Source organism: Thalassophryne amazonica, chromosome 18 (genome assembly GCF_902500255.1).
Source record: "Thalassophryne amazonica chromosome 18, fThaAma1.1, whole genome shotgun sequence".
Taxonomy (NCBI): domain Eukaryota; kingdom Metazoa; phylum Chordata; class Actinopteri; order Batrachoidiformes; family Batrachoididae; genus Thalassophryne; species Thalassophryne amazonica.
The window spans coordinates 33,304,536-33,332,313 of record NC_047120.1 but is presented as its reverse complement, the minus strand read 5'-3'; the positions used below and the strand labels follow the sequence as shown (position 1 = coordinate 33,332,313).

The following is a 27,778-nucleotide window of genomic DNA, read 5'->3' as shown; positions in this document are numbered from 1 at the left end:
TATGAGTGAAATTTTGTTGCATGGGTGTCTAATAAATTCAATTCAGCATCTCCTTAAAATATGACAACACAGGAATATCTTAGTTTTGGTCAGTGCTCACTTAAATTTCATTAGAACCTGACCAGAACTCCAGCCTTTCTCCTTTTTGGGCCGGACCTCAGAACATACTGCACAGCTTCATCTCATCCTGCACCCATGCATACCAAAGGTTTTCCTGAAACCTATTCGTGGTTCTGTGTGTGGCTGTGTGGGCTTCGACCACAGGTACTGGTTTCCTGATGCTTTCCAGCGCAAGGAGTCAAGGAGTTGATTGACTTGTTCGCCGGCTCACTGGTTTGCTGGAACCATCAGTCCACATCATCATCATCACTGCTGAGGACTGCACGTCTTCATACACTGTCTCCACCATGAGAGCACAGTGTGTCTCTCAGTTAAATCACATGGTTCGGCTTTTTCCCCCCCGTGCCTGCTGCTTGACCTATTTCCATGGTAACTAGCCTAAGATGTGGGGACACATATATGCAGGCACAAAAATACATATGCATACACACACACACGTATGTGTGAGGCCTGATTGCACATGGGCTCGGCGGGAGGCCCACACACACACACACACACACACACACACACACACACACACACACACACACACACACACACACACACACACACACACACTGCTGAGACAGAAGCTCAGAATGCTCTTTGGTAGTGGTGAAAGTGGCACACGAGGACATGCCAACCAAATCCCTCAATAAATCCTCTGGCAATTTGGATGCGTTTGAATCCACTAAATGTGATACTGTTTTTTCATACATCAGTGTGAGACATCGTGAGCACGACTTTATGACAAGTGGCTGAACTGCCTCTCAGTTGCCTAATGTTTCCTGTCGTATTGGCTGTAGCACACTCGCTTGCCTTGTCACGATGTGCGCTACCCCCCCCCCCCCCCATACCTTCACTACCTTTCCTTCGCCCCCTCCGTCTTGTCTCATCGTGCTTATTGCCATAATGACGACGCACACTGTCTCTTCACCGCAGCATCCCTGTGCTCTTTGGCCCGTTACCAAGGGAGGTGCAGAGGCAGTGCATCCGAGCATCCAGGAGAGAGTTTTGCCAAAAGTGGACAAGCTGTAGCATAAGGAAGTACTAGAATGAGAGTGGGGGGCACTGCCGCTTCCCTGGCTACTGCCCTGTGGTGTTATGCAACTTCACGCGCACACACACTGTAGGGTGACAAACATGTCACTCGGAGGTGGGGTGAGGTGCATCTCTTTTCTCTTGTCTCCCTCACTCACGATCAAGCTGACAGGTAGAAGCTGCACGCAGAAATGACAACGTAAGCTTCAGATAAGTTCAGATTAAGGTGCAACGTAGCAGAGTTCCACAGGTGGCGCTTGTGTCGTTTGATGAATGCATTGATACTGTGGCTGACACTGTTGTGTTCCAAGGATATTTTTCATGATTTAAAGGGGTAAAAGGAAAGGTATCAATTTTTTTTTTTTTTTTTTTTTTTTTGGCCACCAGGAGGCAGAGTAGATTTAAAAAACCTGGCAAACACATAGTCCCCACAGAAGGCTAATATATGAACAAGCAGTTGCCAACTTTAGCCAATAGAGCAGTATTTGTAAAGGGGTAGAATGTCATTTTTATCTACATTTTACAATTAAATGAGGCTTTATGCTAAACATTAGGGCCAGGTGACACACTTAACTCTTATTATGGTAGCTATCATGATACTCTGGTGCCAATTCAGTACATATCGCTATTGTTAAAGGTGCTCAATCACTTCCTACTGTTGTCAGTTAATTTTAGCTAATACAAACGTTTACCAGGAAAATCACCCTGATCTTGCTTAGTATCTCTTTCTCACCAGGTTGATCTACTCTTTTTGTTCTGTGTGTTAGCAAACACAGTCCATGTGCGAGGTCTGATCTTGCACATGCACAAAAACTTTCAACCAAGAAGAAGAACACTAGAAGTTGAAAAATGCAGATTGGAAGAGTCCGAGATCAAGTGTCCAGAAATGAAAAAGCCATTGGAGTCGTAGAGGATTAGAGTATGAACTTGAATATGAAGATGTCACTAAAGCTGTGTAAATACTCAGATTTCACTGTCAAACCAATGGAATCATGACTACACAATCAAATATAGGCATTTATGTGAATTATTTATTAGTTGTGGTTTTCAACAGGCTAATGAATAATGATTATGTTGCACCTTTATGATTTACTATATATAATTTTATAGGCTTTCCAGAGCAAGGAAATGGTAACATATGAATGATCACGCTAGCAAAAGCTAACAGAATTTTTTAAAAATTTTATATAGCCATCTATCGCTTTTATTTATTGTTTCTTATTCAATTTTTACTTTTTATTTTAACCAGTCAAAAAATTACAGTGCCTCTGAAACAAGACAGCCGGTGTACCCAGGACCATAAATTTGTGTTGTAGTTTTAACCAATCATAAACTATTTATTTTGTCATGTTTTCAGTTATTTCTCTGACATCAACATGCGATGCAGTGCGTCTTTGCTTCACATTTTTTAATCACATCAAATAAAATGGCATGCTGTGAATCATAAGTGTTTAAACATGCTGGGTTTTTTACCATCTTTGTTTTTTTTGGCTCCTTGAGTCATCCAGGACAGTGAGTTAGACAGAGAGTGCGCCACTAATTGGTGTTTGCTATGTTTACGTTGCTCTGTCCCGGTGCAGCATCTTTTCTACTTTTGCACAGGAGCAGCAAATGGTTACCAAACAGGATCTTGAAAGGCATCATTATATTTCAGGGAAAAAACACTATTTCATATTTATTTAAAATATGCATAATTGGACTGTGTAGCTTTTAAGAACCTTTATTCAGCAATTAATTTCAAGTATTGCAATTTGATATGACAATATATTGTGATTTTTTTTTTTTTTTTTTTAAACACATTGGGGAAAAGTTAAATCACACATCACATCTTCATATACAGTGTGAAGGTTTTTTTTTTCCCCTCAGATCACTTTTTTTTTTTAAGAAAATGTTGTCTTCCAGTGTGTCTTCCACAACCACAGAGTTGGCTGCATAAAAAGTGTCAAATAGTTTGCATTATTGTTGGGCAACGTGAACTTCACTGGTATATCATGACACATCAGGCAAGTGAACGCTTATGGATTTTTTTTTTTTTCTTCTTCTTCACCGAGTTGTGCACTGTCTGCAGAGAGCCAATCTGAGGTGACCAGCCAAGGACAGTTGGTTACATGGCCGGCTTCCCTGCCTTGGCTTGGTCTACATTTGGCTCATGAGCTGTTGACACATCTCCACCATTTAACATATAAATAAAGACTCCCCCCAATTCTTACCTTTTCACTCTGTGGCTGCCGCTCTCCTTCATTCCTTTCCTATATCTACTTATTCCCGTTAAGTCAAATTAGTATTGATTAGTGAGCATTTATTTTCTTTAAAAAAAAAAAGTTTCTCGTGCTCCACCATGGTTTCCTTCTTGCTTCTGAAATGGAGGTGACGTCACATAATATTACCATTCGCTCTACAATACACTGCACCTTCTACTCGTCACAGGCGGATGGGTTCAGACCCCAATGCAGAGATAACACCAGCAAGTTCAGAAACAGTGTTTAATGACTCACTTAGGCAGAGGTCAAAGGTCGGTACACGAGAGAGGAGTCCTAAATTGGCAACAGTGTTTGTGAGGGGATTAGCAGGCACGACATCAGGGAGGCAGAGAATAGTCCAAAAACACGAGAAGCAATCACAAGCAAAGTGAACAAAATGGCAGGCAAAATCTAAACGATGAGAGAAAAACAAGGTTCGGCAACAAGAAGCCATACACTGGAGAGGAGGGCAAGAAAGAGGGCAAAAGCACACAACATTGAGGCAACGCACAGGAGGGACACAGGGGTATGAATACACACTGAGGGTATTCACAGGGTAGACACAGGAACAACGTTAAAGCACACAAGGAATCCATCATCACCAAAATAAAACAGGAAGAACTAACTCCAATACATACAGAAACAAAACCATGATAAAATAAACACAGAGATGAAACGCAGAATAAAACCAGACTATAATTACTCAGGAACTAAACTGCAGAATAGTTAAACACCAAAGACATACAAGGATAAAGACAGATTAGTGTTTTCTGATTGTTTAGCAGCAGTTGCTGTTTGTCTTTTTGGCTTGCCCCATTTGTTCAGGATCGCCACAGCAGAGTTGATCCAACTTCACATTGGGACTTGCCTGTTTTACACCGGGAGACCTTCCTAACGAAACTTCAGTTTTACCCGGAGAAACAAACACAGCCCTTGGTCTTCCTAAGAGGTCTCCCGTACAAATACTAACCAGGAGCTACACTGCTTAGCTTCTACAGCCTTGTCCACACAGAAATGGAGGTTTTTGTACACAGTCTTTTTCTTTGTCATTTTCAAAAAGTGTTCCATAAACATGTAATTGTTTCAAGAAATATCTGTGTCCTCACAAAAATGCTCCAACCACCTGAAAATGTTGTAGCACATAGTGCAGGCCTGTATGGGTGATTCTTTAACTACGGGCACTATTGGCCTTGTAAATGTAATTTCCACCACACCATTGCCTTACAATATAAAGCGCCTTGGGGCAACTGTTGTGATTTGGCGCTATATACATGTGCTCTGATGTCACTGTTTATCTCCATAGAAACTACCCAAACAATCTTTCATACAAACTGTTTAAAGGGACATTATGTGTTGTGGTGGAAATTACGGCAATAATGTGGGACAAATACATTTTGTTTAAAAAAAAAAGCACAACAGTTGTATGACATTGAATACCCCAATTATGTTTTGATTATTTTACTGATATTTTATTCAGAGATATTTTAAAACATTAGAAAAAACGTTTCTTTGCCATTCATTTTTATCATTGAAGCTCAAAAGTCTGGGTCTTGGACAAGCACAAAACGGCAATATTTGCATATAATGATGCTGAAAAAAGGTGAAAAAGTCATCATAGACTACTAGAACAAATTTCTTAACACACTTTCATTGTAAAGATAACTATAAAAGTGTGAAATTTCCCCTTTTTTCTGTTTTTCATACAGTATGATCAAAGGACATAATAAGTGCCCGTAGTCTAAGAATCACCCGTATGTGGCACTGTTTAGCTTCCACAAAAAATAGAGACAAAGATGTAGAGCATGCACATAACCAGTGGAAGGAGTTAATGATTGTAGCAGAAGCTATACCTTACAAAGTGGCACATAACGTAAATATAACATCTTTTAATCTGGCCTGTTGCTTGCTTTCAGCCAGATTCAACATCACAGCCAAAAAGTGTTATCCATGTAAGGCATCCTTGTTTTGGAAGACAACATCTGAAGGACTTCCTTACTGTGGAAATTACTTGTGAATAAACACTAGGTTTTTAAAGAAGTCCCTCTGTGTTTGTCTGCTCCGGGTGCATTTCTCAGCCTTAGCCAACAAAAGAAAAACTAACTTATTTTGAAAGCTGAAAGTCCTTTCGTCAATTATTTTATTCATGTCACAGCAGTTCCTTTATTCACAGTCGGCATTCACTGCAGCCACCCTTTGTCTCTTCAGCAATCTGCTAGTGATGAAAATAAATTCCATTAATGTGTCTTGAGCCACCAAGACAAATGTTAAATTACCCTGTTAATGACATGTCATTCATTATGAACAGCTGAGGTTCGAGAGGTGGGGCTATGACATCATCATTTGAGATAAGTTTAGTGTAGGTTGTCTACACAAAGACGCAAATCCGGTGTTTTTCAGATTTATCCATTCTGGGACCCCTTTGCAAAAAGTAGCATTTTTGGCTGCAAAAAGCGGCAGTTCCATGTGGACAAAATGCCTGTATATGATACAAAACATTTGCGGATACACCTGAACCCATCTCCATGTGGATGGGAGCTGAGATCTGGCGGGATCAGGCAGCACACAAAGCAGAACGGCTGCCTTGTTTAGTTGAAATAATTCACATCTGCATAATTTACATCCTTTCAACACGATTGTTGAAAGGATTTTATATGAATGTAAGTGAAGCAGGCACTTCTTCATTCTCTCTCTGACTCTCTCATCGTATTTGTGTCTGCAGTTAGGTGTAGCTTGAAATAACCTTCTTTGTCAGTTTCATTCATTCCCAAAGTCGTGGCCTGACTTGTCTGCATTGTCGGTGAGAACTTGCTTGTGGTGTAAATCTATAACAGTCACCAGTCACCTAAAGAGCTTTAGTGTTGATTCCGAGCTATTTTGGCCCAGTGAGAAAACCTTTTAGCGCACATAATTGTTTAATCCGGTCTTGTAAAAAAAACTATTGATTCATGCAGTAATGTTGGTTTGCTTTAATATTTAATAGCTCTGCTGCGGCTGTGAGCCTGAGTAGGTCTGAAGAGGTGTGTATTTATTTATTTATTTATTTAAATGGGAAGTGTTAACAACGTTGTTTGTTTGTCATGCATGCAGAATGAGCGAAGAGACGAGGGCATCGAAGGAGTCCACACATGGGAGCAGCAGTGCCGCCTAATCAGTGCTCATTTGAAAGAATCTGCCAAAGGACGCTTTGGATGAACTCTCATGTCCTCAGATTCAAACAGCTAAATTCAAGGATCTAAATGGAGGGGAAAAAACAAACACTGGCCCCAGCAAGTGGATGATTGTACAGTGAAAACGGGGCTGCAGAGGGTTGTATGGCTGCCAAATTCCCATCCAAGACGCACCACATCTCCTCAATCGACCGCCTCCACCTCCCTCTCTTTCCTCCCTTCATTTGCTTCTCGTCGGCCTTTCGTCCATTCTCCTTCTCTCTCTCCCATGGGAGTGACATAGAGGCTTGCTTTGCTGCCCCGCCTCTTCCTCGCGTTGCTGTGGAAACAGGGGCATCCAGGTAGTGATGTCGTGGAAGAGGAACTACTTTGCGTCGGGCGGAGGAGCAGTAGGTGGGGTGCACGGGTTGGTGAACCCGCGAACGATGACCTCCATTGCGCCCAGCAAAGGCCTGAGCAACGAGCCGGGACAGAATAGCTGCTTCCTCAACAGCGCCCTCCAGGTCAGTCTGACACAAACATGGCAGAGTTGTTGCATTTTGAAGCATTGAATCATTTTCTGAATGATGCATTCCTCACTATTCATTAAATAGTGCCATCGTAGTGTTTTGAGCCTTTTGAAATGTGATTTACTTTGTGAAGCAGTCCTTTCTTTTATTGTTTCAAGGCTTTCGAAGCAGTTAATGTTTTTGAAACAAGTCATTCATTTAGTGCTCTAAGCCCACTGAAGCATTTGATCATCTTTTTGTAGTTATTGTTTTATTTTGTGTTTTGAAACTATCATCTTTTCACTTAATGAAACTTAATTTGAAGCAACTGGTTCATTTATTGTTTTGAGAAATGATGAATCTTTTTGAAGGAAGTGTTTTTATTTATTTCGTTTTTGCATTTCGAAGCAGCAAATATGATTCTGATCAAAGCCTTAGTCCTAGAAATCATTGTTTTTGAGCCTTTTTAAATGGTGGTTCATTTTTTAATGCCTTCATTTCTTTCATTGCTTCAGGACATTCAAAACAGTTAATCTGATTCTGAAGTAAGTCATCCATTAAGCATTGTAAGCCTACTGAAACATTTCATTTTGTGAAACTGAATCTTAAGCAAGTGTTTTTAGTATTCTCAAACAGAATATGATTTTCTGAATGAATTGTTTCATTTATTTTTGCATTTTGAATCATTTTCACAATCTAGCATTCTCCACCATCACTAAATATCACCATGATAGTGTTTTGAGCCTTTTGAAATAGTGATTCAATTTGGAAGCACTCATTTATTTTATTGTTTCAAGGCATTCAAAACAGTTAATACATTTCTCAAGTAATTAATTCACTTAGCGTTGTAAGCCTACTGAAACACTTGATAATTTTCTGTAATTATTGGTTTGTTTAGGGCTTTGAACGTTTCAAAACACTGTTATTTTCTTGAATAGTCCTTTCATTTCATGAAACTGAATCTAAAGCACCTGGTTAATTTTGAGAGACAATAAATATTTCTGAAACAAATATTTTATTTACTGCCGTCAAACACAAAATGATTTTCTGAAGGTTTTGTTTATTTTGCAGCAAATCATTTTCTGAACGAAGCAGTTCCCACCGCACACTGTTCATTAAATGTCACATCATAGTGTTTTGACCCTTTTGAAATGGTGAGCCAGCCAAAACAGTTAATATTTTTTCTTTGTTTTGCATTCAAAAGAAGAGATATAAAAGAAACATACACATATACATAAAAAATGTAAAATATGTTTCTGAAGTAATAATCCATTTAACATTGTAAGACTACTGAACACTTTGATCATTTTCTAAAGTAATTGCTTTATTTGGTATTTTGAGCATTTTGAAACACTAAATTATTAATTTGCTTTTTATTCATTTTTCTTTTTTGTAGCTTTTCCAAAGAGGAAATAATTTTCAAAAAAATTGCTTAGTTTGGGTCAATGTCTCACCCATCACGATATGTGGAAATGTCTGCTTTAATTTTGATTTTCTGTTCATGTATAAAATAGGCAAGTCTTTTGTGCGATTCATCAATATCCATCTCACAATTTGATTTCAGTCATACTCCAGCATTTCTGACAAATGTTTAAAGATGAGCCAAACTCTGAACCTGTGGGCACTGACTGTGCCCGTGGCTCTTGTTTTTGTCACTATTTTATTGTTGCCATGGTGCATCTATTGTTTTTTGTTTTGTTGATGCATTGAGCGAAATATGCAAAGTTACTCCTGAATGCATATTTTCTGAATATATAATAAAGGCATTTGACTTATTGTAACTATAAAATTTCATAGAATTGCTACCTCTTGCAGCTGAGGGTTATATGAGATTAAAAGAAAGTCTGTTTATATGATTGTTTTATTGATGTAATACGACAATGCTGTTAAAACCTCCAACAGCTAAGATTTATAGTGTTGTGTAAATATTTCTCTGTATGACCAGTGTGTTGTATATTTTAAAGTGAGTCTCTCTATTCCACATGATGTCACATATTTCCCAATGAAATGGGATTCTCAGTGGGATTTCATGTTGGCCTTGGTTTGATTGAGATTCTAGATTAAACTGGAATATTAACATTATTACGAGATATTTTTGACCGCAGCCAGTTCAGCAGTTTAGCCCTGAAAGTAGTTGGTATTTTATACTGCCACCTTCTGCTCCTGATTGTGGATCAGACAGTCCATCTTTCATATAAGTATACAGGAGCAGTGTGTAGATGATGCCATCTTGTGGCCATACAGCAATATTTGGAGCATATTTTGTTTGTTTCTCAATTACGTGGCATAAGGCACTTCATTGCTACCCAATACAAATATGGCCACCAACGGTTGGCACAATTCCACTAATCCACTAACTGCTAATTAGCAAAGCTAACTTTTTTGTTAGGGGATTAACTTTTCAGCTAACTTCAAAAGCCATCAGCTGACCAATTGGCTTCCACTAAATTTAGTTCCGCTTAGTCTTATGTTTTTTTTTTGCTGGCATAGTTAGGAATGGTCAAAAACATTTGTAAACCCTAAAATCATACATGTTGATTCCTGTCTGCTATGTATTTTGCAGCAGTCATGCAGCTGTGAGGAGCTGAGCTAAACTACCCCAGCAGAAGGGGCCTAGCTGCCAGGCTGCTAGGAAAAAAAAAAAGAAGTCGTCATTTACATTCAACATACAGTGCCCAGACAAGTGCTGGAAGTCATGAAAAGCAAAGCACATTTGACTTGTGGTTTTGATTTATAAACCAAATTAATCCTGATAGTTTATCTACATTAATGTTAACTGTCATTTTTACAAAGTGAAAATATAACACATATCTTTTAATTTTAAAATAATGCGTGAATTCTGCAGGTTTGAACATTAACACACAGATGCCAAAAGGCATTATGGGAAAAAGAGCATCCGCCCATCACTGGTTGGTTGGTTCATTTATATGTAAAAACCAACACACGAGTTACTATAACGTGTGTGCTGGTTTTTGCAAATAAATGTGTATTTGTAAAATAGGTCATATTTGTCATTTGTAAAAGAAAAAGGCATTTGCAAAATTGAAAATTATGTTTAGGTGTGATTCAGTGCAACAGCCTTTTTTACTGCTCTGTGCTAAAACCATATACAGTAAAAACACAAACCTAGAATTAGAATGGTATGGTATATCTACACTATGCTAGTTCTATGCTAACACACATTAACTGACTCACATACACTGCCTCACTGAAATAAATTACTGTTCATGTACAATGAGGATGACATTATCAGCACATTAATGGGTGTTTGTGTGTTTTGGTTGGTTTTGGCACCAATGCCAAAGTCAGTGTGGATGTTGAGTCTGTGGTGGGGTTTGGGTTGCTCTTCTCGCTAGCTGTTTTAGTTTTGCACACCCGTAGACACACACTCGTCCTTCCAAGACTTGCAGCCGGCACTAAACAAACCGATATGCACAGAAACGCACTTCTCGATGACTGGCTCGACAGTGCGAGAGAAGATGAGAGTGAGAGATGGGGCAGAAGTTTAATTGAAGAGTGCGGAAGGATAGATGAAAAAGAGAGAAAATGCTGAGGGGAGGAGAACATGGAAGGCAGTGTATAAAGAGTCAAGAAAAAATAAAGCGCGATTACTGGGAGGAAAAACTGGATTTAAAAAAAGACCACTCAAGGTAAGAGGAAAAGGAAGGCGTGACTGAGTGTTTGTGCTGAGTGAGAGGAAGACGACAAGCTGGAGAAAGGGAAAGAGAGAGAGAGAGAGAGAGAGAGAGAGAGAGAGATAAAAGACAGCCAACTAAGGGCAGGAAATTTATTTGTGAAATTAAGAAAATGTCTCAGCAAAGGCCTGCAAAATATTAAAGCAGCTTTAAGAGGGAGAGAATTGGGTCACACGAAGGACTTGATAAAGTGTGTGTGTGTGTGTGTGTGTGTGTGTGTGTGTGTTTTCTCAAAGGCGGCTCTATTGTGGTGCTTCATAGGGCTTCCACCACCCAATTCTCGGACTGATCTGGTCCTATCACGTCTATGTCACAGTTTCCAAAGCAGCCGTGAGATATTGTTTACGCAATGGAATGGGATCAATTGAGCAAATATATTCACTAACACAAGATGTGTTGATTTTTCTTTCGTTTGCTTGGTATGCCAAAATGATTAAAATTCACTAACTCCTTCTTAAAGAACTCCAGCCAGGAACCACAAAATAGTAAAATTGAAGAAAGAAGGTGAAGATCTCACATTTGGAAAGAATAATGCCTATAGTTTCTTTTTTTTCTGGCCTATAGAGCACACCTGAATATAAGCTGCACCCACCAATTTTAAAAAGGAAAAGAAATTATACATAAATAGGCCGCATTTGTCTATAAGCCGCATGTGGTCCACGTTGTAACATGAGATATTTAACTGAAAAATGTTAGAAAGATTTTTTAACTGCAATTAAATATGAACCATAAATGCTTTTTTTTCCTGAAGGCGTTACACGTAAATATTGACGAGCACGGCATCCAGTGCACGGCGTCTCTGCTCCACACGGAGCCAAAATTGAGTAATTTTAACTTCTTTTTTTGCTTTGTGAATCATGAGATAATTTCATCGCGTGCAGCTAGAATCACCTGATGACTGTGGAAACTGAGACGTTAATGACGTGCTGTGACTTTTTCAACTTGTGCCGCAAAGACAGAGACCTGTGGGGGGAGAAGGCTCCACTGACTGATTAATCGGAGCAACTGTAGGGCAAAGTGCCCGTGTCACACAGGGACTTTTTTCAGCCACGACAAGGAATTAAAGTATTTTCAGATGTCGGATTTGAATAATATCGCATTTTTTTTTTTTTTTTTTTTCTGAGCGCCATCACCTATTTTTCAATTCTCCATACCACATATAGTCACATCTGGGCCACCGTATGGAGCACACTATGATTATTTGCCTAATTTTGAAGAGATATACAGTCACCTGTTCTTTCAGTTGCGCTCTAAAACCCAAATTATGCTGCTCCATATCTGCACCTCCGTAGCCACACAGAACCCTCTACGTCAGCTGTGCCCAAACCTGTTCCTGGAGGGTCCCTGACCTGCATGTTTTCGAACTCTCCCTGTTCCACTTCCAGGCAATTAATTCTATCAGGTGTGTTCAGCCAGTCAAGACCCGGAAGACACCACTTTAAAAAAAAAAAATCAGGTATGACTAGGGATGGGTATCAGGAACCGGTTCTTTTTGGGTATCGTTAAGAAATGATTAGATCCACTGACATCAATAGACTTTTTACTTAACGATTCCCTTTATTGGTCCTTCAGAGCGGCCACTTTAAGGGTGTTTGTCGGGAAAATGATCATTTCTCTACATTGATTACAGACCCTGCAGCGGGTCTGTAATCAACTGTTTCTGCAGGGTGGCTTTGCTCTGAACCTTGAACCAATGAAGCAGTGCTTCAATCTGTTGCTTCATTGGTTAATTGTTTCGCTCCTTTTCAGAAGTGGCAACTTCGCTTATTATCCCCTCTCAAAGCCATTAAAATATGACAATAGTGAGTCACTTTTGTGCAGATTAAAGTGACTAACTGGGACTTCTGTCTGTTACAAGAAAGAAATGAGAATCGTCCTCCGTTCCGTTGCTCCAAATGCTGCGCTGCTCTCTACTGAGTCGAGTCCGCACGGAATTTATAACTCAAAGCAAATCGCCGTTTAAATCAAATGACACCTCTTTCAAGGTTGTAATACAAACATTAAACTGCATTTGATCAAAATGTTGTTGTTTTTTCTCCTCCCAAACTAAGACGTCCTGCGCTGATGTGCAGCAGCCCAATACTGCATGGTTGCAGGGCTGCAGACCTGCAGACTCCAGTAGCCAGCTGAGCTCAGCTCAGATGTATGGAGAGACAATCATGCCATTATTGTCTGAAAGGAAATGCTTTTGACAAAAACTACAGATTTTGTTTATTTCTATTTATGTCCAGATTTCAAGGATCCACCATGTAGAGTTTATTTATGTCCAGAGTTCAAGGATCCAGTGACCAATTTCATATTTATTTGCTTTAATACTCAAAAGGTTGTTGGCATAGAAAACCTGTAAAGCCTACTTGTAGTACACAGAAAATTCACAGGAGGTATCGATAAGGAAATGGATTGATTAAGTGGAATCAATAATGTATCGATATCTATAAAATCTTATCAATACTCACCCCTAATGTGACTTGAGTAGGTGGATGTTGAAAACATACAGGACAGGTGCCCTCCAGGAACAGGGTTGGTGACCCCTGCTGTGTGTGTGTGTATGTATGTGTGTATATACACTCAACAAAAATATAAGCGCAACACTTTTGGTTTTGCTCCCATTTTGTATGAGATGAACTCAAAGATCTAAATCTTTTTCCACATACACAATGTCACCATTTCTCTCAAATATTGTTCACAAACCAGTCTAAATCTGTGATAGTGAGCACTTCTCCTTTGCTGAGATAATCCATCCCACCTCACAGGTGTGCCATACCAAGATGCTGATTAGACACCATGATTAGTGCACAGGTGTGCCTTAGACTGCCCAAAATAAAAGGCCACTGTGAATGGTGCAGTTTTATCACACAGCACAATGCCACAGATGTCGCAAGATTTGAGGGAGCGTGCAGTTGGCATGCTGACAGCAGGAATGTCAACCAGAGCTGTTGCTCGTGTATTGAATGTTCATGTCTCTACCATAAGCCGTCTCCAAAGTCGTTTCAGAGAATTGGCAGTACATCCAACCAGCCTCACAACCGCAGACCACGTGTAACCACAACCAGCCCAGGACCTCCACATCCAGCATGTTCACCTCCAAGATCGTCTGAGACCAGCCACTCGGACCAGCTGCTGAAAAATCGGTTTGCATAACCAAAGAATTTCTGCACAAATTGTCAGAAACCATCTCAGGGAAGCTCATCTGCATGCTCGTCGTCCTCATCGGGGTCTCGGCCTGGCTCCAGTTCGTCATCGTAACCGACTTGAGTGGGCAAATGCTCACATTCGCTGGCGTTTGGCACGTTGGAGAGGTGTTCTCTTCACGGATGATGCGAAGGAGATGTGTTGCACTGCATGAGGCAAATGGTGGTCACACCAGATACTGACTGGTATCCCCCCCCAATAAAACAAAACTGCACCTTTCAGAGTGGCCTTTTATTGTGGGGCAGTCTAAGGCACACCTGTGCACTAATCATGGTGTCTAATCAGCATCTTGATATGGCACACCTCTGAGGTTGGGATGGTTATCTCAGCAAAGGAGAGTGCTCACTATCACGGATTTCGACTGGTTTGTGAACAATATTTGAGGGAAATGGTGATATTGTGTATGTGGAAAAAGTTTTAGATCTTTGAGTTCATCTCATACAAAATGGGAGCAAAACCAAAAGTGTTGCGTTTATATTTTTGTTGAGTGTGTGTATATATATATATATATATATATATATATATATATATATATATATATATATATATATAATATATATTTCGTATTCTCCTAGTTCAGGGTTCACCAACCCTGTTCCTGAAGAGCCCCTGGCGTGCAAGTTTTCCACATCTACCTACTCAAGTCACACCTGATTTTTTTTTTTTTTTTTTAAAGTGGTGTCTTCCAGCTCTTGATTGGCTGAGCACACCTGATAGAGTTAATAGCCTGGAAGTGTAACAGGGAGAGTTCGAAAACATACAGGATAGGGGGCCCTCCAGGAACAGGGTTGGGCACAGCTGCTCTACATCATTACAATCCCCCTTTGAGCCACTCTCTGTAGCCTGATGTGCACCACTCAAAACATGTCGAGATGATGAAGACCACACACGGGCTGTGATTGGTCCACTAACTACATAATTTCCAGAATGGCGGGACAACTGCATAAGGGATAATGATTGTTTAAGAAAGAGTAAAATTTCATGGTAATCCAACCAGAGGCAGGGGTGTGGCGAGAGTTCACGCACAAATACAACCACGCACGCACTCGCTCACACCAACTACCAAGACACACGCAGCACACAGCATTAGGATTTTTCAACTGGAACAACACACGTTACTTACCCCCCCCCCCCCCCCCCCCCCCCCCCCCCCATTGAAATAAAAGGCAAGAATGTACATGTGAGCATAATGTTAGATTTATTTAATTCCAGTTGTGGCTTGTTGAGGTGCAATAAATATCAAAGTTCTAAAATATCTATTACATTTAATTGTTTAACTATTATACACATAGTAAAGATATTATCTATAACTAGCTGAGTTATGGCCCTGTCACACGGCATCCGACGATTCCTGAATGAAGGAAAAAAGTAAAAAGCCACAAATTGTCGAGAAAAGGTGGACAAATGAGCTTGCTACTTTTCCCATCACCGAATAGTCTGCGGCTCAAGAGCACAAAAGGAACAAAAGAAGAACAAAATGACAAAAAGATCTCCACGCTTTAAAAGAAACGTGCCTGGAGCCACTGCTGGAGTAGTGTGTGTCTGCATCCTGCTCTGCGTTCCAGGATGCTGTGCTGGGACGGAACTCTGTAGCACCTGAGTCCTGGAGAAGCTGCAAAGAGAGGCGCGCGATCCGACCCACTGTGGAGTTCTGTGCGCACATCGATGGATCCACTTGCTCTGGTTGCTCGTCCAGAACAAAAGAGGGATGATCACTTTCATCATCAGAATCTACACTGTCTGCTTCAGACTCTGACGACGTGCTGCACACTCCTGCTCCAATTTAAAAAACAAAACAAACAAAAAAAAAAAACCACAAGATCTTCAGAGTTCATGGACAGAATACTGCAGCTTCTGAGAGGACACCAGCTGGACTTTTTGTGCAGGACCTCCCTCCTCAGGTGTGTGCAGCACTGGCCAACAGCTCGATCACGGAGTGCTGTGCACTGGTGGAGGAGGCCGAGAAATTCATCCTGGCTGGCTAGCACCAAGGGCATTACAACAGGCGCACTTGCCCCATCACACGCAGTGGTAGAAGCCTCACACCAGCAGCGCCACGGAGGAGCTGCATCTCTCCTCCACAGCAGTGCTCACAAACTGGCTTCTATACTGCATGAAAACATTCAGCTGGTTGAATGAACTCAAACTAAATACAAATGTTACAAAAACTAAGCAAACGATAAGAAACCATCAAGAACGATAGCAAAATGAAATGTGGATGAATTGAGGTTTTTGGCAGCATTCGCTGAATTTTTTCAAGAGTTTTAAAAGTCCTGACGAAGGGGCAGCTGCAGGATCGAAGCTGTGCGAAGGTTAAATGATGGCTACGAAAGTCCAGATTTCTTGTTTCATTTGGGCTTCGTTGCTCTTTAAGTGCCATGTGTCTGGGCCTTTACTTGTTCTACGAACTGGTAATAGAGAAGAATTCTAGCCATGCCATTGTATGTTATTGCGTTGCATTGTGTGTATGTTGTCATCATTAATTTTCATTGAGCATTTTGTTACATTCATGAGACTCAAGTGAATGATGATAAAAGGTGATAGCATGACATATCACGGCAATGCTCTGGCATGCCGTACACAGCAGGTATGTTTTAATTGAAAAAGAAAAAAAAACGCGCTGCTTAACTTGCACGCGGCATGCGCTGGCCCATTCAGATTGTAATTACATTGCATCCTAGCCAGCCGCTACTATGGAGTAAATAAAGTGTGATGCTTGCTACCTGAACTGAGTACCATGTGAACTGCAAAAATAAGGGCTCCAATGAGCGGGCTGTGATCTAATATATATGGCTGGCTGTGTGTGTTCATGTACATATGCTTTAGGGGATGGTCTAGTGGTTAAGGTGTTGGGCTTGAGTCCAGAAGATCATGAGTTCAAATCCCCGCCTGACTGGAAAATCACTAAGGGCACCTTGGGCACCTAATCACCTTGGGCAAGGCCTTTAATCCCCTATTTCTCCCGGTGTGTAGTGTGCGCCTCGTATGGCACCCTGACATTGGGGTGAATGTGAGGCATAATTGTAAAGCGCTTTGAGCGTCTGATGCAGATGGCAAAGCGATATATAAATGCAGTCCATTTACCATTTATTTCCCCAGATTTGCGCCTCGAGACAGTCCTGTCTGGGTGATCTATGGACAATTCCTTTTACTTCATAAGGACTATGAAAACTCTGCAGATCCGTGGAATTCCGTGGGTTTCATCATGGTTGGGGGGGGGTGGGGGGTGTTGGTGTTGATCGTCACCGTGTTTATAAAATGCCTATCGCAAAGTGTTCGTTTCTTTGACATCGTATAAGTTTTAAAAACCTGTGTCCTCGGATCCAAGGAGAAAAATGCCAGAGTGTGGCTGTTACGACAGTTGCCGTAAAACTGGACTGGTTGGTTGCTATGGCGATGCTGTGTGCCTGACTGCTGGAAAACTGTTCAACTAAAAGTAGCATGTGGACATCACATATCTTTAGAGAATTTTGCAGCATGTCTGTGTCACGGAGCGGTGTGGGACAGAGTGAAGATGGCGAGAAAGACTGTGTGAAAATGTTTGACAAGGAATCAAGAATCCGTGTAACTGGCAATGGCTTGAATTTAAATTGTCTTAATGAACACGTCTTAAACATAAAAGAAACAAATTGCAATTTTTCTGTCCCTGGAAAATAACAGGATTTCAGACAAGATTATGTGAATTTTTTAATGTAGACTTTTTCTTTCACTGGAAAAAAGACACTGGCTTTAAATGGATTGACAGGAATTCACAAAAGAATATAAGATATGTTATTGATATTTTACAATGATTTTCAGCTTTAGCTGTGGTTTTTGAAATGCTTTAACAGTCTTTTCAGTCTTCTTGATTTTCATGTCGTTTAATTGTTCCGAGTTAATGCATAATTTAGTTTACAATTAAAAGGAAAATAATTCCAGGTCCTACTTCTGTGACATATTCTGTTATTTCAACAATATCAGTGACAGTTCAAATGAAAAGTTGAATCTAGGATCATCTAAATATGCACTTCTTTTGAGATTTTTTTTTTTTTTTTTCTTCCAGCAGATGCTGAAAATGCAGCATTAGCTAAAAAATTAATTTGGTTTCTAGATCCCGGCTCCATGCTTGGTTTGTACTCTGACATGCACTGTCAACTGTGGGACCTTATATGTAGACAGGTGTGTGTCTTTCCAAATTATGTCCAATCAACTGAATTTACCCCAGGCGGGCTCCAATTAAGCTGTCATTTTCCCGATAAACACCCTCAAAAACAACGGTCGCTCTGAAGGATCGATAAGAATCAGAAGAAGTTTATTGCCATTGCCAATGAACAGGATTCACAGACTAGGAATTTGCTTTGATATAAAGGTGCAACATTAAACAGAGAGCAATATAAAATGCTAAGATAAAATATACAATATGTGCCAAAATAAGACAAAATATAAGATAAAAAAATAACATATGAAATATGAAAGGCTGTGTGCAACAGAGAAACAGAAAAAAAAAAACAGTGCAGTGGGAGGAGTGCAATTAAAACCAAAGTACATTGTCTAAAGTGACCTATGATAAAGTGACAGAGTTAAGGTTAAGGTGACTGAGTTATGAGGAGTTCATGAGTCTAACAGCAGAGGGGAAGAAACTGTTCTTATGGCGGGAGGTTCTGGTCCGGATGGACCGTAGCCTCCTGCCCGAGGGGAGTGGTTTGAATAGACCGTGTGCAGGGTGAGAAGGGTCAGCTGTGATCCGACCTGCTCGGCCCAGAGTCCTGGAGACGTGCAGGTCATGGAGAGATGGAAGGCTACAGCCGATCACCTTCTCAGCAGAGGCCACAATGCGCTGCAGTCTGTCTGTCCCTGGCTGTGGTCCCGGCGTACCACACCGTGATGGAGGAGCAGAGGATGGACTCGATGATGGCCGTGTAGAACTGCACCATCAGCTGGACAGGCAGCTTGGCCTTCTTCAGCTGCCGCAGGAAGTACATCCTCTGCTGGGCCTTCTTGATGAGGGAGCTGATGGTTGACTCCCACTTGAGGTCCTGGGTGATAGTGGTGCCGAGGAAGCGGTGACAGACCACAGTGGTGATGGGGCTGTTGGTGAGGGCGAGGGAGGGTGGGGGGGCTGTGGCTTTCCTGAAGTCCACGATCATCTCCACTGTTTTCTGGGCGTTGAGCTCCAAGTTGTTGCTGCTACACCAGGTCACCAGCCGGTCCTGTGTGTGGTGCTGTAACATCCCCATAAAAAACAGAAGACTAGAGCATGCGCATAAGCCGTGTAAGAGTTAATCAGTGTAGTACCAAAAATTACAGCTTTTGCGACACACAGAGTAAAATAAAGTGTTTTAAGAGAAAGACGCTCTATGCTGATCATCTGAAATAGACTGCACACTTAAAGCGAAGCAGTGTGGTTGCCTATTTTAAAAAACACACAGTTTGGTCCGCTGGCTGTGCTCCGCTCTACGTGCACTTTAAGTCAAGCTTTCATCGACAGGGTGCAGAGCGAATTTATCAGTGTGGCTTTTGTGGAAAAGCTGCAGTCCGGAGCCCAGTTTTTCACAGGCTGTACATGTGCAGCCTGACTGAGGATTACACCGACCGCCTGCACTTACGGTCCGATGTCAGCGGAGTGCTGACCTCCTGACACAGGGAAAGATCCAAAACTTGTAAAGACGTGAAAAAATAAATAATTACCCAGGAAAACAGAAAGGGATACACTAAATTTGCCAATCTGCGTGATGGTGCAGCAACACTGTGCCATGCTTAGGGAGAGGCCTGGACTATTGATCTTGTTTAAAAATGCAAAGTGCTTTTTATCTGATCACTCGATTTATTGCCAGAATACAGGGTGGGCCAATAAAATGTTACCACTTTTTTAATTCGTACAATTTCCAAAATAACAAAGATTTCTTTTTCATTTTCAGGAATATCAATTCCTGAAAATGAAAAAGAAATTCAGAGAATTCCTCTTGAGAAGTGTGGCAATGTCATCACAAACTTCAATGTGCGTGTTGCAGCTATAATCCAAAGAGGAGCGTGGATTGAACATGTCATCAGTTATTGAACTGTGCAGTAAACAAGAGACAAAGTGGGAAACCTTTGGTATCATATGTTAATTTGATGCTTCTCTTACAAGTCTGTAAATAAAATTTTCGAATAAGTTCTCATTTCAAAACTTGTGTACGATCAAAAGTGGTAACATTTTATTGGCCCACCCTGTAATCGATAGAATCCTCGATAATTAAAATAATCGATAGCTGCAGACCTAGCCAAAATTGTTTCAAAAAAGCAGGTCCATCACATTGTTGATGACTTACTTGGGTGTAGAAAAGTGTTTGCATGATGAATCTCACACACGCTGACTCTTGAAATACAAACGGAACCAAAAGCGGGTTTGTTAGGAACTTCAGACTTGACGTGTACAGGAAGGTGAGGCTTTTCTTTGCCAGATTGTCACTGGTGACGAGTCCTGGGTAGATCACTATGACCCAGAACTCAATGGAGTACAGGCATAAGGACTCATCTTGCCCAGAAAAAATCAGTCATTCCTTCAGCTGGAAAAGTCTTGAGGACCTTTTTTTTTTTTTTTTTTTTAGATTGCAATGGCATAGTCTTCAGACGGCAACGCTGTCAACTCCAGGTGATATGTGGACACTTTCCACTTTTCAGCTGGGCACATGCTTGAAGTGGATTTGTCCTTTCAGCAACACAGTGCTCATCCGCACACAAGTAAACAAACACTGGATGCATTGCAGTGGCTCAGATTTTATGAGATCTTGCCACAGCCGTTGTACAGTCTGGATCTTGTGCTCTGACTTTTTCCCAAGCTGAAACAACACTTGAAGTGACACATTACACTGATGATGCACAGGTACAAGCAGCACAGCATCACTGGTGTCAAGAGAAGACACCCGATTTCTTCACTGACGGGATCCAAAAACCTGTCTGGCATAAGAGTAAGTATGTGAAAAGGAAGGTGACTATGTGGAAATGTAATGACACTGCCTCATAGGGAACATTCTAATCTTTAATGATATGAAATTCATTCATGCATTCATCCTTGTACTCCTGCCTGGTGGCTCCATCCTCAGTATCCGTCTCTCTATATACCCGGTAATCCTCCTATGTACATGTCTTAAAAACTATCTCAATCTCACCTCTCTGACTTTGGCTCCAAACCCTTCTACCTATGCTGTCCTCTCATTTCTAATCCTGTCCATCCTCATCAGTCCCAAAGAAAAGCTCTGCCACTGGACACTGCCAAGTGAGAGCTGTTTGGGGAAATCAGCCTAGGTGCTGTGAGTTACAAGTTGGCGTGGTACGGTGCAAAACCTTGCAAAACTTAGCCAGTGGCGAGAGCTGCTATCGACCCCAATGAAGATCTCCGGGATGCAGAGAAAATAGTTGAGATCCAGACATTGTTCTGTGTGGAAGTGTGCTATTTAATGAGCGTGCTGTAATTAATTATACACAAACGGCAACCTTTCACTGTGCAAATAAAGGGTAAAATAAAAATAGCTTAAAGAGTATGTGTGCACGCACAAGTGTTGCTGGGAGTGGGGTAAAAAAACAACCCTTCAAACTACTAATTAAAAGTTAAAATGATAACAGAATTGTTTATTTATACTTTTGGTATTTAAAAGCAAATTCAACATTTGTTTTAAACACCCACACTTATGATTACTTTTCTGCAGTGCACCAATTTTAAATCTGGCACATTTCCTGTTAAAAGTTGAACCATTTTAAAAGTTATTCCTGTTAAAGTTCTTTAACAGACGTGCGCAGTGAATATATAATAATGAGGCATCCATCTGACTGAGTACAGTACAGCAAAGCAGAAGAGATTGGAAATAAATCCTCTGGCAGCTGATGAAGCTTTGAACATCCTGAAAACATGGATGGTTGGTGGGTTTGGTTTTTTTTTGTTGTTGTTTTTGTAAAGTTTACTCCAAAAATATATATATTTTTTAAACAAGAAATGCCAGCCCTAAAATTGAAGAAAAATGGGGAAAGTCCAAAGGAAATGACAACATTCATGTTACCTTTAACTGAATGATACCTTATAATCCTCGTGGTGCTTAGTAAATCAGCAGTCAACGAAGCAAACCAGAATCACTTTGGGACTCCTGGGCTTGCCTTTGCTGACTGTTGCTCTCGGAAGTGCCACTGGTTAGCTCATTGAAAGGTGTAAAACAAAAACAAACAAACACAAAAAACTGAAACATACAACCCCAATTCCAATGAAGTTGGGACATTGTGTAAAATGTAAATAAAAACAGAATACAATGATTTGCAAATCCTCTTATACATCCTCTTAATACACCACAAAGACAAGATATTTAATGTTCAAACTGATAAACTTTGTTTTTGTGCAAATATTTGCTCATTTTGAAATGGATGCCTGCAACACATTTCAAAAAAGTTGGGACAGGGCAACAAAAGACTGGGAATGTTGATGAATGTTCAAAGAACACCTGTTTGGAAACAGGTGAGTCTCATGATTATGTATAAAAGGTGCATCCCCAAAAGGCTCAGCCGTTCACAAGCAAAGATGGGGTGAGGATCACCACTTTGTGAACAACTGTGTGAAAAAATGGTCCAGCAGTTTAAGAACAATATTTCGCAACGTTCAGTTGCAAGGAATTTATGGATTCCATCATCTACAGTCCATAATATAATCAGAAGATTCAGAGAAGCTGGAGAACTTTCTACACGTAAGCAGCAAGGCCAAAACCAAAATTGAATGCCCATGACCTTCGATCCCTCAGGCGGCACTGCATTAAAAACCGACATCATTGTGTAAAGGATCTTACTGCGTGGGCTCAGGAACACTTCAGAAAACCATTGTCAGTTAACAGAGTTCGTCACTGCATCTACAAGTGCAAGTTAAAACGCTACCATGCAAAATGAAAGTCATACATCAACAACATCCAGAAATGCCGCAGCCTTCTCTGGGCCTGAGCTCATTTGAAATGGACAGATGCAAAGTGGAAAAGTGTGCTGTGGTCTGATGAGTCCACATGTCAAATTGTTTTTGGAAATCATGGACTTTGTGTCCTCTGGACAAAAGAGGAAAAAGACCATCCAGATTGTTACCAGCGCAAAGTTCAAAAGCCAGCATCTGTGATGGTATGGGGGTGTGTTAGTGTCCATGGCATGGGCAACTTACTCATCTGTGATGGCACCATCAATGCTGAAAGATACATCCAGGTTTTGGAGCAACACATGCTGCCATCCAAGCAACGTCTTTTTCAGGGACGTCCCTGCTTATTTCAGCAAGACAGTGTCAAGCCACATTCAATAGCGTGGCTTCATAGTAAAACAGTGTGGGTACTAAACTGGCCTGCCTGCAGTCCAGACCTGTCTCCCATTGAAAATGTGTGGCCCATTATGAAGTGCAAAATACGACAATGGAGACCCCGGACTGTTGAACAACTGAAGTCGTACATCAAGCAAGAATGGGAAAGAATTCCACCTACAAAGATTCAACAATTAGTGTCCTGCTCCCAAACGCTTATTGAGTGTTGTTAGAAGGAAAGGTGATGTAACACAGTGGTAAACATACCACTGTCCCAGCTTTTTTTGAAACATGTTTGTTATGTGTCGACGCGAGTTGAGGAGCGGACCTGCGTCAGACAGAACCCAGCGCTAAAAATAACCAGAAAGCGGTTCCAACAACAGAAACAATTTATTTTTCACCTGTGCATAATAATGTGTACAAAACTAAAAGAACGTCCTTCTGGTGGAGTGACTGTTGGCGCGCTCTTAAGCGCCCAAAAGGATAGAAGCCCGGCGTTCCTGGACCCACTACCACCAGACAAACACCCCCCAGGTGGACACGACAAACTGACTCTCTGTGAAGCAAAGAAGAGGTGAGGTAAGTCAGCAGTTACAACAATATCTTTCAAAAGACACACGCTATCAGCAACACATTCAGGTCTGTATTTTTTAACTTTATGCAAATGAGCAGCTTCTCACAACAAGTGGAGGATCACTTATCCTGCACGCCACAGCAGTGAGAAGCAAACTGCACAATTCTCATCACAATTCCAGTATACTGCGTAACAAAACACCAAGTTACTATCAACAATTAGTCGAACACTTAATCACCTTTAATATGTGCTGACAGCAAGTGTCCTCACCCTTCCTTGCTTCACGGGCTCGATGTGTCAAACCCAGGCGCGGTCCTCAGCGTCTCACAAACGGACATCACAAGGTCGAGTTCCCGGCAGTTCTGCTTGAATCACACATGCCTTAAATGCAGAACGCCATCCAATTACCAGTCACAGGTGCTACACATGATGTTGATGAGGGTGAGGATTCTTCAGCCAGCACCTTCTCCACAGACAAATCAGTTCTCATGCCACCTGAAGAGCAAAGAAAAGAAAAGAACACCAAAACATCCAGCCACACCCCCCCCCAACACACAACAATGTTGCAGGCATCCATTTCAAAATGAGCAAATATTTGCACAAAAACAATAAAGTTTATCAGTTTGAACATTAAATATGTTGTCCTTGTGGTGTATTCAATTGAATATAGGTTGAAGAGGATTTGCAGATCATTGTATTGTGTTTTTATTTACATTTTACACAACATCCCATCTTCACTGGAATTGGAGTTGTACATAAATTTGTGGCAAGTCCAACTCATTTTTGCTATTTACACAGGAAGTAGGTGTTTTCATAGAATATCACAAATGATGTGGGCCTATAATTGGTTGGAATGCTTTAAAAAAGGAAACCATGTTGTTCTGAATATAAGACCATCCTCACTGTAAGATGACCCCACTTTTTCAAAGGCTTTCTGCTGACCAAATTGTATTTTTGTATTTATTTATTTTTTTGCAAAGCAAATTTAAAAACCAGAAAAGCTCCCCCATGCTGGTTAAATCGCAGCATAGGGGCCCAAATTACAGCATAGGGTGCCCCTATGCTCAACTATGCTGGCAAGAACCCGAACATTGTCTTTTTCAACTATAAAACTACATAATCTTCAACACACTTTGCTTTCATTTCATAATTTGTCACGCCACCTTTCTTAGCACACTGGAGAAGCTCCTGAAATTGGCAGCTCTATGTATTGAATTAATTTAGAAATTCGAAAATCTTTTTTTGTTTTTTAATCAAATTGTTTCAAGCCAAAAAACATTTTTGAATTGAATTGGAAACTGACTGAATTGTGATATACTGAAAAGTTCACACCCCTACTATGGACCATCTAAGAAGTGTGTGCTGCAGTAGTTGAATATTAATTAATTTGTTTGTAAACACTATTAGCACTAATTACATATCAATAGCTTGGTCCTATTAGCTTCATGGATCATGCCATAATTATTGACGCAATATATTGGGTTATGGTTTTCAATACCTCTACCCAAGTCACCCATTATGAAAACCAGTACCATGTTAGCCTGCTAGCTAAAGCTAACAGCCTGTGCCCTGCCCAGGTCATGTCACTGTACCCCTTTACCCATTTATGGGTTGGCCAAGGTAGCGACATGTATAACCAACTTTTCTGTTTTTTTTTTTTAAAGCAGTCTGATCAGTTTTTGAGTTGTGCACTCAAAGAGAAATAGTAAGACACCTGATAGTACTTTGAATATAAACATCTACAACATCACAAGACGTGCAAAGAAAACTATTTCCTCTCTGTGTTTGTCTTTCTGCAATAAAGATGAGTTCTCCGGTTTAATCCAGGACTCATTACAGGTTTGCATAATTACTTTTTTGGCGGGGGCAGCGTGCTGAGCAAGAAGACCAGATAATTTCCATTCTCTTTGTGTGCTCGTTGCTGTATGGCAACTCTGCAGCTGGATTGCCGCCAGCTCAACAGTTATTGAATTTTTCTAGCCAAGTGGCTTATTTAGTCCTATTGCTGATGGTCTGCATTAACATTTCTGTCAGAGACAGATTAAAATACAGAGCCACGTATTGCATTGTCGCACACTATTATCTGGCAAAATAGCCTCTGCTCCCCGGTGAATTTGAACAGCGGTGCAGCATCGAGGCCAGAAGCAACAGCCCTCAGGGCTGCACAGAATTGAAGCGCACATATCAGAACATCCACACACAGTAAACAGACATCAGCAGGCGCTGTGACAAGAAAGAACACGAGCAGCCGCGTGACAGGTACGGCCTCCGCCAATAACTGCGAGGCAAAAGGGGACAAAGAAATTATGAGCGTGAGCTTGTTGCGTTATTAAAGCGGCGTCATTTTATTCACTGAATATGACTGGTGTCTCTTTTGTTACAGGGGACAGCGAATGGTGTGCACGACTTGAATGCTGTGCCAGAACTGTTGGAATATTTCATTGTTACGCAAATGATTTCTGTCAGATGTAGGGCTGGAACATAACCCTAGGGGATGTGAAGGCTAGTGGTTAAAGCGTTGGGCTTGAGACCAAAGGATCCTCTGTTCAAATCCCAGGCTGACCAGAAAATTACTAAGGGCCCTTTGGCAAGGTCCTTAAATCCCCTAGTTTCTCCTGGTGTGTAGTGGGCACCTTGCATGGCAGCAGCCTGACATCGGGGTGAATGTGAGGCATTGATGTGTAAAGCACTTTAAGCGTCATGCAGATGGAAAAGTGCTACATAAATGCAGTCCATTTACCATTTAACCCTATGCAGGTCTGTATCACAAGTGCGCCGTCTCCCATCACCAACTGGGGCTAGAAGTGCTCCCAAACAATGTCAACTCTAGAACCAAGCAATGAATTTAACCACCCAGGAAATGACATTGACTCTGAAAAGGCTTTTCCACTCTACTCATGCCAATAAATTTGTAGTATTGTAATTCATGAATATTTTAGGAAACATATACACACACACACACACTCATCTTCAACCACTTAGTCCAATTAAGGGTTGCGGGGGGCTGGAGCCTATCCCAACAGTCATAGAGTGCGAGGCGGGGTCCACCCAGGACAGGACGCCAGTCTGTCGCAGGGCCACAAACAGACAAACAAACACATTCACACCCACTCACACACCTATGGACAATTTAAAGTTTCCATTCCCCCTAACCCGCATGTCTTTGGATGTGGGAGGAAACCGGAGAACCCGGAGGAAACCCATGCAAACACGGAGAGAACATGCAAACTCCACACAGAAAGGCCACAGGCAGGAATTGAACCCATGACCTTCTCGCTGTGAGGCAACAGTGCTAACCACTAAGCCACCGTGCTACCCATTTTAGAAAAAATAAATATTGCAAAATGTAGACATCTGTGTTTGTAGTTATTTCTCTCACAACAATACAAAATATCATGCACCTTTGATCGACATTTTCTTTTTGTTGCTAACAAATCAAACTACATGGCATAAATCATGAATACATGTTAAAAAGAAAACTCAGAATTTTCACTACTGTGTATGTGCATTACTGCAGTGTTGCCACTAGATGGCAAGTGCTATGTTTGTAGCACCATTTGACGATGGCTGTAGTACTTCCTTGGTGGCACACGGTCATGTGATGAGTTCTCAAATTCCATGAATTTTCTCTATAGAGGACATCTACTGTGTATTTAGCCATATTTTAGCAATGTATGAACAGAAGGTTCCAGATTGTGCTTCATTAAAGGTTCTGAAAAAACAAAAACAAAACGGTACTTTCTAATCCCTTGTTTGAAACTGTCTTCTAGCATGTTCAAAGCATAGCTATATCACATAGCGTATATACTGGACAAATTCTCCCAGTGATGGGCACAGTTCAGCTAATCTGATAGCAAAAACATTAGCTTTGATAATTATCTACTATCAGATTAGCTTTTCAGATAAGTTTTAAAATAATCATCGGACCACTTATCTTACGATAAATTTAGTTCTGATAACTTTCAGTCCGATTTTCTTTGCTGATAAAGTTTAATGGTCAAAAATGTTTGT

General features: G+C 40.9%; 1 protein-coding gene across 1 annotated transcript in view; it reads left to right on the top strand.

The window, feature by feature from the left end:
• The window catches only part of usp54b (ubiquitin specific peptidase 54b), a 206,017-nt gene that overhangs the window by 17,854 nt on the left and 160,385 nt on the right, over window positions 1–27,778 (top strand). The window contains exon 2 of the mRNA XM_034193455.1: window positions 6,468–7,050. Within this exon, the coding sequence (XP_034049346.1) occupies window positions 6,895–7,050 (156 nt within the window). The 5' untranslated portion in view covers window positions 6,468–6,894. The remainder of the gene's footprint in view (window positions 1–6,467; window positions 7,051–27,778) is intronic.